This window comes from Zea mays, chromosome 10 (genome assembly GCF_902167145.1).
Source record: "Zea mays cultivar B73 chromosome 10, Zm-B73-REFERENCE-NAM-5.0, whole genome shotgun sequence".
NCBI classification, from domain to species: Eukaryota; Viridiplantae; Streptophyta; class Magnoliopsida; order Poales; family Poaceae; genus Zea; species Zea mays.
This window is the reverse complement of record NC_050105.1, coordinates 2,172,501-2,189,663: the sequence shown is the minus strand read 5'-3', so window position 1 is coordinate 2,189,663 and position 17,163 is coordinate 2,172,501. Positions and strand designations below refer to the sequence as shown.

Genomic DNA, 17,163 nt, shown 5'->3' with positions numbered 1-17,163 from the left:
TGCATGAGCAATAAATTGAAGGGATCGAACAGCTTTCAGCCGATCAGATCGACGTCAATCGGGAGAGAAAATAGAGGGAAGACGTGCATGATGCGCAGCGTGTTGTAATTTTAGAGAAATAAGTGACATGTTTCCTTCATATTTAAATATATTAAATATACTAATTCCGAATAAAACAAGCATATCACTCAGATAAATGCCATATGTAATTATAACAGCAATGAACAGTAGCAATTCTAGAACATGAAAACATGTAATATAGCTACTCAAATCCATTTGCAAATTAAACATGGCTTGTAGATAAAGAAGGCAGATCAAACATATAAACATGATTGTTTATATTAAAATATTGCTCTCAAAATAGCGGGTTGCTGCAATAGACAGCCCTCCAACGCTAAAGGTGATCAAAGATCCTCGACTAACGTGACAGTCCTCTCTTACCAAATCAGGGTTTTAGATCAAATTTTATGAGCCTAGAAATCAAGCATGAATATCAAGATCAAAACAGTGTGCGCAAAAATTAAGGAACAATAATGAACTTAAATAATCAGCTTGCACAATAGTAAGAATTAACTAGGCACAAATAATATCAATGCTGAAAATAACAACACACTAAAACCCAGACTGTCACGTCGTCTCACTACACCGCTATCATCATCGAGCACATAATCCGCCCACAAATTGTGCAATCACACCCAAGTAAATTATACTAGCAGATTGCACAAAATTATTCAATAAATAATGAGAGGCAACAGGTAACTCACAGCACGTAGATTGTCTACGTGGGAAGACCAGCTCAGCGAACACAAGGTTCTGTCCCAGAAAACCAATTCCGCCGCCCACGTCCGGACCTGCACGGCGGGAGGTTGACGGAGATACTGGAGCCGCTGCTGAGGCCGTGGGAGACGTCCACGGCACCAGCCCGAGAAGAGGAACACCGCGCAGCAGGGAGCCCAAGCACCAGGCCACGGTGGACAATAATCAGAGAAGAACCGCAGCACAAGAGACTCACGAGCACATTTCCTCTTCCTCTCTCCTTCAATCACTACCGGCTAGAATCGCCACAGAATCGCCACGGACGAACCACACGATCCAGCAATCACCGGAGTAGCGAACAGAGAGAGAGGAGAGGGAAAAATCGCGTCTCTGCGTGCGTTCGTATATACCAGACAGGGGATGCCTCACCCATTTTAAGGAGCCAAGCTGGAGGAGATAGCCCAGGGAAGATCGCAAATCACGACAGATCTTACCAGCATCGCGCACGAATTGGAGCGGAAAAACCGCCGCCGCCGAGCCATCTGCTCGCCCAAGGCACTGGCGTACCTTGCCTTGCCTCTGCGCCCAGCCGCACGATCGCAGGCCTCTGCGATGCCCTTGCGCACGCTCGCCCATGCCGGCAGCTAGCTGGGCTGCTCGGCCTTTAGGCCTTGAGCGGCCCAGTCGACTGCCTCATATTTTTTTTAATAAAGAAAATAAAGGGAAAAACCCTCAAATGAACAGCAATCCCCACCATTTTCACTCTTATTTTCTGATCAATGTCATTGAGCTCCCGTACTGTTTATATACTACTTTTCGGCAGAGGTACTTGTTAGGTTTGAACCAAAGCCTATCCCAGTGTACTCCAACCCTGCACGAGTAAGCGGAGGACTACGCCTTGATCCACAAACCCTAGTGTGAGAATCTTCGCACAAAAGGCACATAGTACTAGGCAGATTATCTGCTTCTCTTACGGGGCAGGGCGTTACGGTCATGCCCTTTAATATCTATTCATGAGCTCACTAGAGAGAAAACCCCATTCTCTCCTGGACTGCGACCCCACAGTCAGCTCATATAGGTGAAATCGTTAAGGAAATTCTGTAGGACAATTTCCCTGCTTATAGCATTGACTTCATTAAGAGCATATCGCTCAACCTGCCATACAGTCAGAGCACAGCAGCTCATGAGACTCTTTATCTTTTGTGCTCTTGGTTCCACAGTGCTTCGTTTCCTGGAGTCTGGATCTCGGGATCTCCGGTCACACAGGACAGTTATCCGCAGTTGAAACCGCTAACAGGGTACGAGTCCCATTCCCATACACGCTGCTTGGATTGGCTTTTGAGCCAGCCCTTTGGTGAAAGGATCAGCAAGGTTCCTTTCAGACTTGATGTAATCTACGGTTATTACACCCGTCTCTCTAGCATGCCGACATGAATCAAGTCGTCTTCTGATATGCCTCGAGGATTTTTGGTTGTCCTTTCTACTGTTCACTTTCAGCAACACAGAAGTGTTGTCACAGTATACTAGGACAGCCGGTATCGGCTTTGCTAGCATTGGAAGGTCTGACAATAGGTCTCTCAACCATTCAGCCTCCAATGCTGCTGAATCAAGTGCAACTAATTCAGCCTCCTTGGTGGAACGTGTCGACACTGATTGTTTAGACGATCTCCATGACACGGCCCCACCAGCTAAAGTGAACACATAGCCACTTGTAGATTTCATTTGATCCGAGTCAGAGATCCAGTTTGCATCACTGAATCCTTCAAGTACTGACGGAAATCCGGTATATTTAATACCAAGATTCATCGCTCCCTTCAAATACCGAAGCACTCTGTACAAGGCTACCCAGTGTCTATCTCCTGGACTGGCCGAATAACGAGCCAGTCTGCATACTGCATATGAGATATCTGGTCTAGTTGCACTGCTCAGGTACATGAGAGATCCGATGATCTGCGAATATAGTAGCTGGTTCACAGGCTCGCCTTCATATTTACTGAGCGTGTAGGATGGATCATAGGGCGTGGTGACTGGTTTACAGTCCATATGTCCAAAGCGAGTCAGGACCTTTTCCACATAATGGGATTGTGACAAAGTAATCCCATCCTCACCCTTTATCAGCTTGATGTTCAGTATAACATCAGCTTCACCCAAGTCCTTCATATCAAAGTTCTTGGAGAGGAATAATTTTGTCTCCATGATAGCCTCCAAATCGGTCCCAAATATCAATATGTCATCAACGTATAAACACATGATGACACCTTTGCCCCCAAAGAAGCGATAATACACACACTTGTCGGCTTCGTTTACACAAAACCCGGCAGTGGTCAGAGTATTATTAAACTTCTCATGCCATTGTCTGGGAGCTTGCTTAAGACCGTATAAGGATTTAATCAAGCGACACACTTTGCTCTCTTGTCCTTTAACCACAAATCCTTCTGGTTGCTGCATATAAATTTCCTCTTCCAGCTCTCCATTTAGGAATGCTGTCTTTACGTCCATTTGATGAACAAGAAGTTTATACGCAGCTGCCAGCGCTATAAGCACACGGATTGTGGGCAATCGAGCCACCGGAGAATAAGTATCAAAATAATCCTCCTCTTTCTTTTGAGTAAAACCCTTAGCCACAAGACGGGCCTTGTACTTTTCAATAGTACCATCAGGTCTCCTCTTCCTCCTAAAGATCCATTTACAGCCCACAGGCTTGCAACCAGCTGGGAGATCAGTTATCTCCCAAGTTCCGTTCGAGATGATTGAATCCATCTCGCTACGAACAGCCTCCCTCCAGTACTCTGCATCCGGAGATGTATATGCCTCTGTGAGGGAGCGTGGTTCTTCATCCACTAGATAGATAATATAATCATCACCCAGAGACTTTTCAGTCCTTTGTCTCTTACTCCTCCTTAACTCCAAATCTGGAGTCTGGTCATGGACACTCGAGGGCAGAGAATATGTCCGAGATGGACCATCTGGGGCTACTACTTCCTTATCCCGCATAGGGAAGATGCTCTCAAAGAATGTCACATCCCGAGACTCCATTATTACATTTACAGCGATTTCGCTTGTCTCGGAATGGACCACTAGAAATCTATAAGCTGCACTGTTATGTGCATAACCCAAGAAGACACAATCTACGGTCTTAGGGCCTAGCTTTCTCTTCTTCGGCAACGGGACATTCACCTTTGCAAGGCAGCCCCAAGTTCGAAGATGCGAAAGATCTGGCTTCCTTCCTTTAAATCCTTCATAGGGTGTGGCCTCACGGTTGCGAGGCGGCACCCTGTTCAGGACATAGCATACTGTGAGTACTGCCTCGCCCCACCATATGTCAGGCATCCCCGAACTTTGCAACAAAGCATTAGCTAAGTCACACACCGTTCGGTTCTTCCTTTCAGCTACCCCATTTGACTGAGGTGAATATGGAGCAGTGGTTTCATGAATGATTCCACACTCTTTGCAGTACTCATCAAAAAGGTTGGAAAGGTATTCACCTCCTCTATCAGACCGTAACCTTTTAATTTTCTTGTCTAGCTGGTTTTCAACTTCAGTCTTATAGATCTTAAAGTGTTCTAGCGCTTCATCTTTAGTTCTGAGTAAGTAAATATAACAGAACCTAGTAGCATCATCTATCAAGGTAAGAAAGTATCTTTTACCGCCTTTTGTGATTATATCATTCATCTCACAGATATCTGAGTGAATTAGTTCTAAAGGAGTGGTACTTCTGCCTTCAACCGTATGAAACGGTTTTCTGGGCTGCTTAGCTTGCACACAAATACCACATTTTACACCTTTAACATGTTTATATTCAGGAATTAAAGACATGTCACTTAATCTCTTAATGGCCTCACAATTCACATGACACAAACGGGAATGCCATATATTATTAATGGAATCGTTATTACAGACCACATTAACATGGTAAGAAGAATGATTGTTCAAAACAGAAAGACGGAACAAACCGCCTGACTCATATGACTTTCCAACAAAAGTACCAAACTTAGACAGGACCGCTTTATTAGACTCAAACACTAATTTGAGACCCTGTCGACATAGCAGCGACACTGAAATGAGGTTCCGACTCATCGATGGCACATAGAGTACGTCCTTCAGCACGGGCGTCTTTCCTGAAGTTAACTTCAGGTAGACCTGTCCAGTACCTCGAACTGCTGCCGGAACACCATTTCCCATCAAGACTGGTGCGCTGTTGAATCCCTGGAATGAAGAGAACATGGATCGATCAGCACAAATATGAACAGTAGCACCGGAATCCATCCACCAGTCATCTGATGGACTTGCCATAAAGGCCTGAAGTGCATACCCTGGGGTGGAGTTAACCACCACGTTCCCTTCTTTGCGCTGAGGTGGAGGACCTTTTCCCTTCCTAAGTTTGCACCTCCGAGCTGTATGCCCGGAGACACCACAAACGTAGCAGATAAAGTCCTCCTTTTTCTTCTTCATCTTTTTGGACTTAGGTTGGTTCATATTCTTCTGTGGAGAGTTCTTCTTCTTCTGGAATTTTCTATCTCCACCCTTCTCAACAACGTGAGCCTGAAGTTGCTGGGATGGCTTGTTACTGGACCTTGCACGCTCTTCCACATTTATCGCAGCTGACAACTCAGTGAGAGTCATTTGCTTCTTCATGTGGCGGCGTGAAGTCACAAAGTCTCGCCAAGAAGGCGGGAGCTTTGCCAGTATTGAATTCACCTGAAAACTGTCTGGTAGGACGCAGCCATATTGGACCAAGTCCCTAACAAGGAGTTGAATCTCCTGTAGCTGCTCCATAACAGACCTTCCCTCAACCATTTTATAGTTGAGGTAGTTTTCCGTTGTGAATGACTCATTGCCATTGTCAACTTCAGAGAACTCGTTCTCAAGTTCAGTCCATAGACCCTTGGCGGAGGTGAAACGAGAGTACACGTCAAATAAGCGGTTCGACAAGACGTTCAGCAGACGAGACAAGCATGCCTTATTGGCTTCATCCCACTTGGCCTTCTCCGCTAGTGCGGCGGCCTTCACTGCATCATCAGCATCATCTGATGCAGCCTGGGGAACAGCCGACGTCACTACCCAAAATAATTTTAGGTCAGTGAGCCACATGCGAGTCTTAATCTGCCAGCGTTTAAAGCTTGCGCCGTCGAACGCTTCAGGCTTAATGACATCAGAACTGGAGGCCATAATACGAATTGGTTTTCTGGATTGTTGTAATTTTAGAGAAATAAGTGACATGTTTCCTTCATATTTAAATATATTAAATATACTAATTCCGAATAAAACAAGCATATCACTCAGATAAATGCCATATGTAATTATAACAGCAATGAACAGTAGCAATTCTAGAACATGAAAACATGTAATATAGCTACTCAAATCCATTTGCAAATTAAACATGGCTTGTAGATAAAGAAGGCAGATCAAACATATAAACATGATTGTTTATATTAAAATATTGCTCTCAAAATAGCGGGTTGCTGCAATAGACAGCCCTCCAACGCTAAAGGTGATCAAAGATCCTCGACTAACGTGACAGTCCTCTCTTACCAAATCAGGGTTTTAGATCAAATTTTATGAGCCTAGAAATCAAGCATGAATATCAAGATCAAAACAGTGTGCGCAAAAATTAAGGAACAATAATGAACTTAAATAATCAGCTTGCACAATAGTAAGAATTAACTAGGCACAAATAATATCAATGCTGAAAATAACAACACACTAAAACCCAGACTGTCACGTCGTCTCACTACACCGCTATCATCATCGAGCACATAATCCGCCCACAAATTGTGCAATCACACCCAAGTAAATTATACTAGCAGATTGCACAAAATTATTCAATAAATAATGAGAGGCAACAGGTAACTCACAGCACGTAGATTGTCTACGTGGGAAGACCAGCTCAGCGAACACAAGGTTCTGTCCTAGAAAACCAATTCCGCCGCCCACGTCCGGACCTGCACGGCGGGAGGTTGACGGAGATACTGGAGCCGCTGCTGAGGCCGTGGGAGACGTCCACGGCACCAGCCCGAGAAAAGGAACACCACGCAGCAGGGAGCCCAAGCACCAGGCCACGGTGGACAATAATCAGAGAAGAACGGCAGCACAAGAGACTCACGAGCACAGTTCCTCTTCCTCTCTCCTTCAATCACTACCGGCTAGAATCGCCACAGAATCGCCACGGACGAACCACACGATCCAGCAATCACCGGAGTAGCGAACAGAGAGAGAGGAGAGGGAAAAATCGCGTCTCTGCGTGCGTTCGTATATACCAGACAGGGGATGCCTCACCCATTTTAAGGAGCCGAGCTGGAGGAGATAGCCCAGGGAAGATCGCAAATCACGGCAGATCTTACCAGCATCGCGCACGAATTGGAGCGGAAAAACCGCCGCCGCCGAGCCATCTGCTCGCCCAAGGCACTGGCGTACCTTGCCTTGCCTCTGCGCCCAGCCGCACGATCGCAGGCCTCTGCGATGCCCTTGCGCACGCTCGCCCATGCCGGCAGCTAGCTGGGCTGCTCGGCCTTTAGGCCTTGAGCGGCCCAGTCGACTGCCTCATATTTTTTTTTAATAAAGAAAATAAAGGGAAAAACCCTCAAATGAACAGCACAGCGTAGATGCCGGAGGGACGAAATGAATAAGAAGAAAGAAGAGTCCAGTCCAGTTGGAGTTGGAGACGAGTGCTTCTCTGTCCAACCTCGACTCGGAGTGGAATGCGCGTCCGAAGAAACCTCATGCCTCCGCCTGGTTTTTTCTTCTTTTGCTCTGTGCGCGGCTGTGCTCCCTGCAGCGCAATTCTCCGAATCGATCTCCCCGAATCTGACCGAATTTTGGATGCGCAGTTTCCGATTCTTTCCGTTCATGTTTCCCTTTTGCCAAGACGTCGGTGTCAGTGAACGGCAAACTTTCTCGGCAAATCTCAGCAGATATTGTGTATATATGTGTGTGAGTGTACATGTCAATCTACGTTCAGTCAAAGTCGTCAATTCACAGATCCAATCCTGTCCACTATTAATTGCTACAAATGCTGGTTAGTTAGTTGGCCATGCCGGTCTTTGACAGGTAATATACCCTAGCCATCAAACTGCCACCTTCAGTTGAGTGCTGCTGCGGTGCTGTTCGCTTGTGATAGCAAGACGCAACGAGAGAGCATATATATATGGCCTTTAGTCTTTTGTTACTTACGCCCTGTTTAGAACCTCTAAGACTAATAATTACCTATTTTATTGGATTCTAAACAGTCTCAACACGAATACCGTAGCTAATTGTTAGCTACCTAACAACTAACAATTAGTTTATTAATTAGTTCAACCCAACTAATAATTTATCAGCTAGCTAACTGTTAGTTGTAGAGGTTCTAAATAGGGCCTTAGCTGCTTAGTTGTTAGTGCAAATGGTCTAACAGAAATAACGACCAGCCTAGCAGCTAGTTCACCTGACACTGACAAGCTACAGCGCGAGAGAGTGTGGAAGCGACGCTACTGTTTCGGTAGGTCCTCCCTCTCCGGAGACAGATCAGACCGCGCGCGAGCAAGGACAGCCGGTCGCCACTCGCCACTGCTTTGAGAAGAAAAAGAAGGGCCGGTGGTTCTATCTTAACCCGTGTGAAGCGTGATCCTCTTCCTCTTCCTGCCTGCATCCCTATAAAGAAGTCCCACACACCATCCAACTCCAAGGCCGGCCGTGACTGCAACTGCAATACATCATCTAGACTAGATCTCTCTTTTTCTTGGGCGTATATATTCCTACATAAGTACGCTCTGATCTTCTTCCAGCTCGCTCGCTCGCTCGATCGATCGATCGCTCGGCGCGCGCCAGTAGATAAATTTATATATCTCTACACGTCATGGGGCCTCAGCAAGGCCGGCGGTCGAACGGCGGCGCGGCGGCGCGGAGCAAGCAGGAGGAGGAGGGGGGCGCGAAGGTGGTGCGGTACCGCGAGTGCCAGCGCAACCACGCGGCGTCCCTGGGCGGGCACGCCGTGGACGGGTGCCGCGAGTTCATGGCGGCGGGCGCGGACGGCACGGCGGCGGCGCTCGCGTGCGCCGCCTGCGGGTGCCACCGCAGCTTCCACAGGCGCGAGGTGGAGCAGCAGCCCGCCGCCGACTGCTGCGACTGCTCCTCCACCACCTCCGGCGCCTGAAGTGAACTCATATATATATCTACGATGAATCGCCGGCGGCTGGCCACGCCGCTTGAGTGAGCTGCTAGCTAGCAGGTGGGTGGATGGGTGCATGCATGGGGTGGGACCGACGATCATGGGGGCAGGGCAGGGCATTCATCAAACGGTGTGATTTGGCCGGTGTAGTCGATCGTAGGTGCATTATATTCATCAACCATTACCATATATGGACCGGTGGTTTTATTTTATTTTTTTTTACTTCCTCCTCTGCAGCTCTCTGCTCTCTCTCTTTTTCTTCTTTCTCTCCTCTCCATTTGTTCTTGGATATGGTTTTCAGTGAAGAATTCTGTACGTTGTGCGCGCGATGCATGTGACATAATCGTCCGTATATATGTATACATACTCCTATATATATATGGTGCTTGTACGTGCCTGTGCTGCTAGGCTGCTAGCTGTGTGTGTGCGTGCGTATAAAGTCCAGCGGTGTTTCCATGTTACTTTCCTGTATATATATAAAATGAACATGAATCTCTCGCATATGCATACTCTTAAATTTATCTACTATATATACATGTGCTCTGTGTTGTCTTCTTGTTTATATAATTTGTGTTGCTGAAGTGAAATGATGACTGAGACGACGAACGACAATTAATGCATGGGATTCTCGCTAAGCTTCCTTGCAAGTCTTCCTCCTCCGATCCCTGCTACATGTACTGAAAGGAAAGGAACAGGTCCACTTTGCTGTGTTTAACTGCTGGATCTGGATAGGATGGGATCTTTCTTCACAGGCTCCATTACACGGAGTAGTATATGTTATCGTCATGCTTGATCATTTAGCCTATTCGCTTAGCTTTAATCTATATCAAATTTTATTGCTTCTACAATGTTTTTATCTTTATAATAAATTACAGCTGCAGCAGTTCAAACAATCCGCTTTAATTCGAAGCGAACATCTCTACGTCTAGTCTAGAGTGTCCAGCTAGCTAGGACTCTTTATCCCCCCCCCCTTCATTTCTCTCCCTTGATTGATGAACAGAACCCAGTTGTCAGTCCGCTGTTGGTGCTAGCTAGCTGTGCTGTTAACGACCCAACGTTGCTGTCAAAGCCAAACGTGTCGACATTGCCGCCGTATCACCATGCATGTTCGCGTCCTTCTCACCGGCCCAGATGTGAGATGTTGCTGCCTGCCAGTGCCAAAAGTTCCACTACTAGTAAGCATTGTATTAGTTGTGATTGGTTCAGATCAAAGCAGGGCTGTTAATGGGCAGGCAGGTGGAGGATCTCCGATATGCGCAGTTTGTTACAGTTACAGTATGCATGCATGGTTCTGATCCTCGTCCTCCTGATCCGCAATTCCGCATAATGGATCCATCGGATGATTGCTGTGATATGATGTGCATGCATGCGCTCAGTAGTTGCCAACGCCGGCCAGCTAGCTAGACTGACTGGGGACCGTCGTCCGCCGCTGGTGCTGTCGTCGTCGTCGTCCATGGCCCGTGGATATGCATCTCTCTATCGACGCCGCCACACATCCAGCAGGTCTTGGAGCAGGGCGACGTATGTACCGTACGTACTACGCACGCGTGCATGGCGGATCCATGGACCATTTGCTTTGCTCGCTCGCCCACACCCACACTGCACACAGATCATGTTCATCGTAGGTAGATGTAGATCCACTCGTGCGTGGAATTCGTGTGGGGGCACCGACATTACACCCTTTCGGTCTGTACGTGTTGCTTGTTGGCGGACGGAGTCGCTCGCTAGTCCTGTGGTGAGTACATGTTGTAGAGCAAAGCAGCGGCGGCAGCCCAGCGTCATGTCTGTGTGTGTGTGTGGATCAGTTGCATGTTCAGAGCATGCATGAAGAGAGTGGAACTGAAACAGAACATGGAATTTTGAGTCACATTCAGAAATTAAACGTTTCCTTGGTTCCTCTCGCTACGACGATAAGAACATGCATATCTGGTGCGCATGGAAGTTTAGTGTACATGACATACATATTAAATTATCATCATACATCTAAGATCTAACGTCTCTGGTTGCTAGTTATATTTTATAAATACACATCTTTTACCACTACGATCCACCATTTTCAGATGATATTCTTTGCAAAATATAAGAGTAACTAAAGACGTACGTTACATAAGCGATGGTGATAATTTAATATATACATTATGTGCATCATCACTTTTATGTTCGCTAGATATGTTATGGTCTACCGGAGACTAGAACATGGGAGAAAAGAAAAGGAAGCAAGGTGAAGGAAAGGTATGAGGGCCAAATCAGCCCAGCCCAGCCCGGCGGCGGCCTGCTCCCCACTCCCCCCGCCTCCAGCGGCCCACCAGCATCCTCTCTGTTTCAGTGGCGACCAACCTGCTCTAGTGAATCCATGCGTGATTGAAATTAAAAAAAAGGTTTATTAAGTTATTCCAAACTGAGTACTCGCTTCTTGCACTATCCAGCGACTAATAAAAAGAAACGGAGGGAGTAATCATTTAGGGTGATGTGCTATAATCCTCAGTGTTTTTTTATTGTTATGGCAGATATACCGTTACAGTCCGTGAAGATTTATTAAGTTATTCCAGAATGAGTAATCATCACCCCTAGCTAGGGTCATGTGATGAATACTAGTCTTTATCCTGAAAATAACTCGCACATAGCTCACGTAGCTAACTAGCTATATCGTATACGTCATCTGTGTGCTTGTTTCTTCAATTTAGCTAAAACAGCATGGACAGTGAGCAGCAGCCGTCGGAGTCGGAGAGCTCGCCGTCATCTGCTGCTGGTGCTGCTGCTTGGGGAGGAATAACCAGTTCTCCATTATTGAGGACAGCTGCTGCTGGGGCGGCTCGTGGAAGAAACGCCCGCCGTGTCGTCCCTGTCCCGCCAACACCGGCTGCGGCACAACGTTGGAGATGGGTGGCAGCGGCGCCGTACTGCCGGACGTTTGGTCGAGTGAAAAGAAAGGACGACGGATACTACTACTACCATCCTGCGCCGGCGGGGATGATGACGATGCGCTCTTCATGCAACCTAATTTGACTTTGAGAGGCTTGGATACGTTGTCCATGGTACAGGGATAGGCTGCAGCTGGGCGCGCGTCGTAGTCGTAGCCATAGCTATCGTCCTTGGCGAGCAGGCGGGGACTACGACTGGTGGTGATGCCGCCGTCGTCGACGTGTCGTTTGGCTGCTGCTGCAGCCGCTCGCTGCTGTTCCTCGACGACGACCTTCTTCTTCTTGAGGTGGGTGTTCCAGTAGTTCTTGATGTCGTTGTCGGTGCGCTGGGGGAGATGCGACGCGATGGCCGCCCACCGGTTGCCCAGCAGGGAGTGGAGGTGGACGATGACGCGCTCCTCGCGCGCCGTGAAGTGGCCGCGCCGGATGCCCGGGCGGAGGTAGTTGGTCCAGCGGAGGCGGCAGCTCTTGCTGCAGCGCATGAGCCCCGTGCTCGCGGCCACGTGGCGCCACTTGCTGGGGCCGTGCTCGTGGATGTAGGAGACGAGGACGAGGTCCTCCTCCGGCATCCATGGCCCCTTCTTTATCGCCGTCGTCATCGTCGTCGTCGTCCCCGCCCTGTCGCACGCGCACCATGGCATTGGCGGCCTGCTCTCCATCTTCCTCCTCCGATCTGATCGTCCCCCCTGTTCCTTGAAGCTAGCGTGTGTGTGACGACGGTTATATATACACATGCTGACATGCATAGGAATAGGAACGAGAGATTAGCTTATGTGATTATTGACCATAATATCACTTCGATCTCTTAATTACCAACCAGATTGCTAGCAACTACCGCCGTGCAAATTTTTTAAGGCTACATGCTAGCTAGGGTTTATAGTCTTTTGAATAGCCATTCATGACAATCTATTCCACCGTGTGTGTACGGCTAGGATTATAGGAAAGATATCATCTAACTAGTAACCAACCTAGCTGATTACGGTTTATTCTTCACTCACACGGAGAAGCCACGAAATAACCATGAGCCCATGCGGACGCTGCGGTTTAGGGACTATTTGGTACAACTTTTTAGTGAAGGGATTTTTTGACAATTTGAATACATGAATAATCTGGCTGTCACGGGAAACTCATATATCGTGGTGGAGGAAGATGAAGAGATATGCACAACTTAGGATTTATGAAACAACAGATTTCTTCTATCCCGATGATTCAACGGATTTTCCATTCAATTCACGCTCACGTTGATTTAGGCAATTTTCACATAAACGATTCTCATGTAAGCACGCGGGTTCAGAAGCGAAGTGTTTAACTAAGAAGCCGATTCTGACGTCCAGAAGCAAAAACAAACATGTCCTTAAACGATTTCGGTGCTTCAAAGGTGGTTAGGCTATCTATAGTCCTCTATCTCATCCTTAATTTTAAACTATGCTCTGCAAACAGTATCAAAAAATGTCATCTATAATTTTGCGTCCTCTATTTTACCTTATCTGCTGGAGACAGTCTTAGAATCGCTTGAAGAGGATGTTGCACCTAACTTAATAGCCATGCCGCTAAAATTTCATTCGAAGTCTGTAGGATCATCATAAATCTATGTTGGGTCAGCCATCCTTTTGTTATCTTCAACATTTCACCCATACACATATCCATGTTCAAACTCTACCCCACAAAAAGTGCAGTGAAACAGCCTGCATTGCAAAACAATGTTTTTGGGTGACCATACGGGTGAACTGGCACACGTGGATTTAGGACATAACCTTACCTATAAAATAATGTAAAACTATACATTGCTTTAAGGTGTTTTTGGTTCTGCTTTTGAAACCTCCGAACCAAAAGGGTTTCCCACGGCTACTTTGGGAAAAATAACTTTTTTGTAGTGCAATTTCGAAAGCAACTTTGAAACATGCTTCTGCTTTAGAAAAAATAAACTGAACCAAAGAGGGTTTCTGCTTCTGTTTTAGAAAAAACAACTTTTGTGTAGTACAAATTTGAAAGCAGCTTGGATCATATCTTTTCTGCTTATTGAAGTTTGTTATATATATATATATAAAGGAATATAATAAATTAAAATTAAAATAGGATTAAAATAATTAAATGGTATAATAAATGAAATAAAGCTATTTTTTAATAAAAAACATTACAAATGGAATTAAAAGATTATTTATTTGTAAAAATTATTACGAACGCAGATGTGAAATCAATTTTTTAACTAAATATATCGATTTAGAGATATAGTTAAACATAATGCATATAGACAATATACAATTTGTTTACAATAAACAACTCATAGCAGTTTGAACCAAACAACTTTCAGATTTGTAATGTTGTTTGAACCAAACAACATTACAAATGCTGGTTAGTTAGTTGGCCATGCCGGTCTTTGACAGGTAGTATACCCTAGCTAGCCATCAAATTGCCACCTTCAGTTGAGTGCTGCTGCGGTGCTGTTCGCTTGTGATAGCAAGACGCAACGAGAGAGCATATGGCCTTTAGCCTTTTTGTCAGCTACTAATTTAGCCTTTAGCCAGTTGTGCTAACAGTTAGTTCATTAATTAGCTCAAACCAGCTAGCTAATAATTTATCAGCTAGCTAACTGTTAGTTGTAGAGGTTCTAAATAGGGTCTTAGCTTGTTAGTTGTTAGTGCAAATGGTCTAGCGAGCACCGCTAACAGAAATAACGACCAGGCTAGCAGCTAGTTCACCTGACACTGACAAGCTACAGCGCGAGAGAGTGTGGAAGCGACGCTACTGTTTCGGTAGGTCCTCCCTCTCCGGAGACAGATCAGACCGCGCGCGAGCAAGGACAGCCGGTCGCCACTCGCCACTGCTTTGAGAAGAAAAAGAAGGGCCGGTGGTTCTATCTTAACCCGTGTGAAGCGTGATCCTCTTCCTCTTCCTGCCTGCATCCCTATAAAGAAGTCCCACACACCATCCAACTCCAAGGCCGGCCGTGACTGCAACTGCAATACATCATCTAGACTAGATCTCTCTTTTTCTTGGGCGTATATATTCCTACATAAGTACGCTCTGATCTTCTTCCAGCTCGCTCGCTCGCTCGCTCGATCGATCGATCGCGCGCGCCTGTAGATAAATTTATATATCTATACACGTCATGGGGCCTCAGCAAGGCCGGCGGTCGAACGGCGGCGCGGCGGCGCGGAGCAAGCAGGAGGAGGAGGGGGGCGCGAAGGTGGTGCGGTACCGCGAGTGCCAGCGCAACCACGCGGCGTCCCTGGGCGGGCACGCGGTGGACGGGTGCCGCGAGTTCATGGCGGCGGGCGCGGACGGCACGGCGGCGGCGCTCGCGTGCGCCGCCTGCGGGTGCCACCGCAGCTTCCACAGGCGCGAGGTGGAGCAGCCCGCCGCCGACTGCGACTGCGACTGCTCCTCCACCACCTCCGGCGCCTGAAGTGAACTCATCTACGGTGTGAATCGCCTCGCCGGCGGCTGCTGGCCGGCCACGCCGCTTGAGTGAGCTGCTCCTGCTAGCAGGTGGGTGGGGTGGGTGGGTGCATGCATGGGGTGGGACCGACGATCATGGGGGCAGGGCAGGGCATTCATCAAACGGTGTGATTAGACCGGTATAGTCGATCGTAGGTGCATTATATTCATCAACCATTACCATATATGGACCGGTGGGTTTTTTTTTTACTTCCTCCTCTGCAGCTCTCTGCTCTATTTTTCTTCTTTCTCTCCTCTCCATTTGTTCTTGGATATGGTTTTCAGTGAAGAATTCTGTTGTGCGAAGCATGTGACATAATCGTCCGTATATATGTATACATATATATATGGTGCTTGTACGTGCCTGTGCTGCTAGGCTGCTAGCTGTGTGTGTGCGTGTGTATAAAGTCCAGCGGTGTTTCCATGTTACTTTCCTGTATATATATATATATAAAATGAACATGAATCTCTCGCATATGCATACTCTTAAATTTATTTACCATACATGTGCTCTGTGTTGTCTTCTTGTTTGTAATTTGTGTTGCTGAAGTGAAATGATGACTGAGACGACGAACGACAATTAATGCGTGGGATTTTGCTCTCTGGGGACGGGAGGGTGGTGATTCTCCACGTACAGCAGGCCTAGCTAGCTTTCTTTAATTTCTTCTCGCTACGCTTCCTTGCAAGTCTTCCTCCTCCGATCCCTGCTACATGTACTGAAAGGAAAGGAACAGGTCCACTTTGCTGTGTTTAACTGCTGGATCTGGATGGGATGGGATCTTTCTTCACAGGCTCCATTGCACGGAGTAGTTTATGTTATCGTCATGCTTGATCATTTAGCCTATTCGCTTAGCTTTAATCTATATCAACTTTTATTGCTTCTACAATGTTTTTATCTTTATAATAAATTACAGCTGCCGCAGTTCAAACAATCCGCTTTAATTCGAAGCGAACATCTGTACGTCTAGTCTAGAGTGTCCAGCTAGCTAGGACTCTTTATTTCCCCCCCTTCATTTCTCTCCCTTGATTGATGAACAGAACCCAGTTGTCAGTCCGCTGTTGGTGCTAGCTAGCTGTGCTGTTAACGACCCAACGTTGCTGTCAAAGCCAAACGTGTCGACATTGCCCCATGTTCGCGTCCTTCTCACCCAGATGTACGTTGCTGCCTGCCAGTGCCAGTGTCGTCAAAAGTTCCACTACTAGTAAGCATTGTATTAGTTCTGATTGGTTCAGATCAAAGCAGGGCTGTTAATGGGCAGGCAGGTGGATCGGAGGATCTCCGATATGCGCAGTTTGTTACAGTTACAGTATGCATGGTTCTGATCCGCCGCCCGCACTGCTCCATCGGATGATTGCTGTGATATGATGTGCATGCGCTCAGTAGTTGCCAACACCGGCCAGGCCAGCTAGCTAGACTGGGGACCGTCGTCCGCCGCTGGTGGTGCTGTCGTCGTCGTCCATGGCCGGCCCGTGTGGATGCATCTCTATCGACGCCGCCACACATCCAGCAGGTCTTGGAGCAGGCAGGGCGACGTACCGTACGTACTACGCACGCGTGCATGGCGGATCCATGGACCATTTGCTCTGCTCGCTCGCCCACACTGCACACAGATCATGATCATCGTCGGTAGATGTAGATCCACTCCACTCGTGCGTGCAAACCGTGTGGGGGCACCGACATTACACCCTTTTGGTCTGTACGTGTTGCTTGTTGGCGGACGGAGTATATTGACATACATATTAAATCGTCATCATACATCTAAGATCTAACGTGTCTCTCTGGTTGCTAGTTATATTTTATAAATAACATCTTTTACCACTGTGATCCACCACTTTCAGATGATATTCTTTGCAAAATATAAGAGTAACTAAAGACGTTACATCTAAGATGGATGATGATGATAA

General features: G+C 47.0%; 3 protein-coding genes across 3 annotated transcripts; 2 read left to right on the top strand and 1 right to left on the bottom strand.

Moving 5' to 3' along the window:
- The first annotated feature begins 8,250 nt into the window (after nt 1–8,250).
- Nucleotides 8,251–9,420, top strand: LOC118473535 (mini zinc finger protein 1-like). Its single transcript, XM_035963286.1, has one exon. It carries the CDS (start codon nt 8,588–8,590, stop codon nt 8,882–8,884), a length of 297 nt encoding a protein of 98 aa, XP_035819179.1. The 5' UTR covers nt 8,251–8,587; the 3' UTR covers nt 8,885–9,420.
- A 1,965-nt stretch (nt 9,421–11,385) lies between these two features.
- Nucleotides 11,386–12,496, bottom strand: LOC103640681 (transcription factor MYB60). Its single transcript, XM_008664164.2, has one exon. It carries the CDS (start codon nt 12,477–12,479, stop codon nt 11,580–11,582), a length of 900 nt encoding a protein of 299 aa, XP_008662386.1. The 5' UTR covers nt 12,480–12,496; the 3' UTR covers nt 11,386–11,579.
- A 2,077-nt stretch (nt 12,497–14,573) lies between these two features.
- LOC118473534 (mini zinc finger protein 1-like) lies at nt 14,574–15,753 on the top strand. Its single transcript, XM_035963285.1, has one exon. It carries the CDS (start codon nt 14,930–14,932, stop codon nt 15,224–15,226), a length of 297 nt encoding a protein of 98 aa, XP_035819178.1. The 5' UTR covers nt 14,574–14,929; the 3' UTR covers nt 15,227–15,753.
- Nucleotides 15,754–17,163: the final 1,410 nt, after the last annotated feature.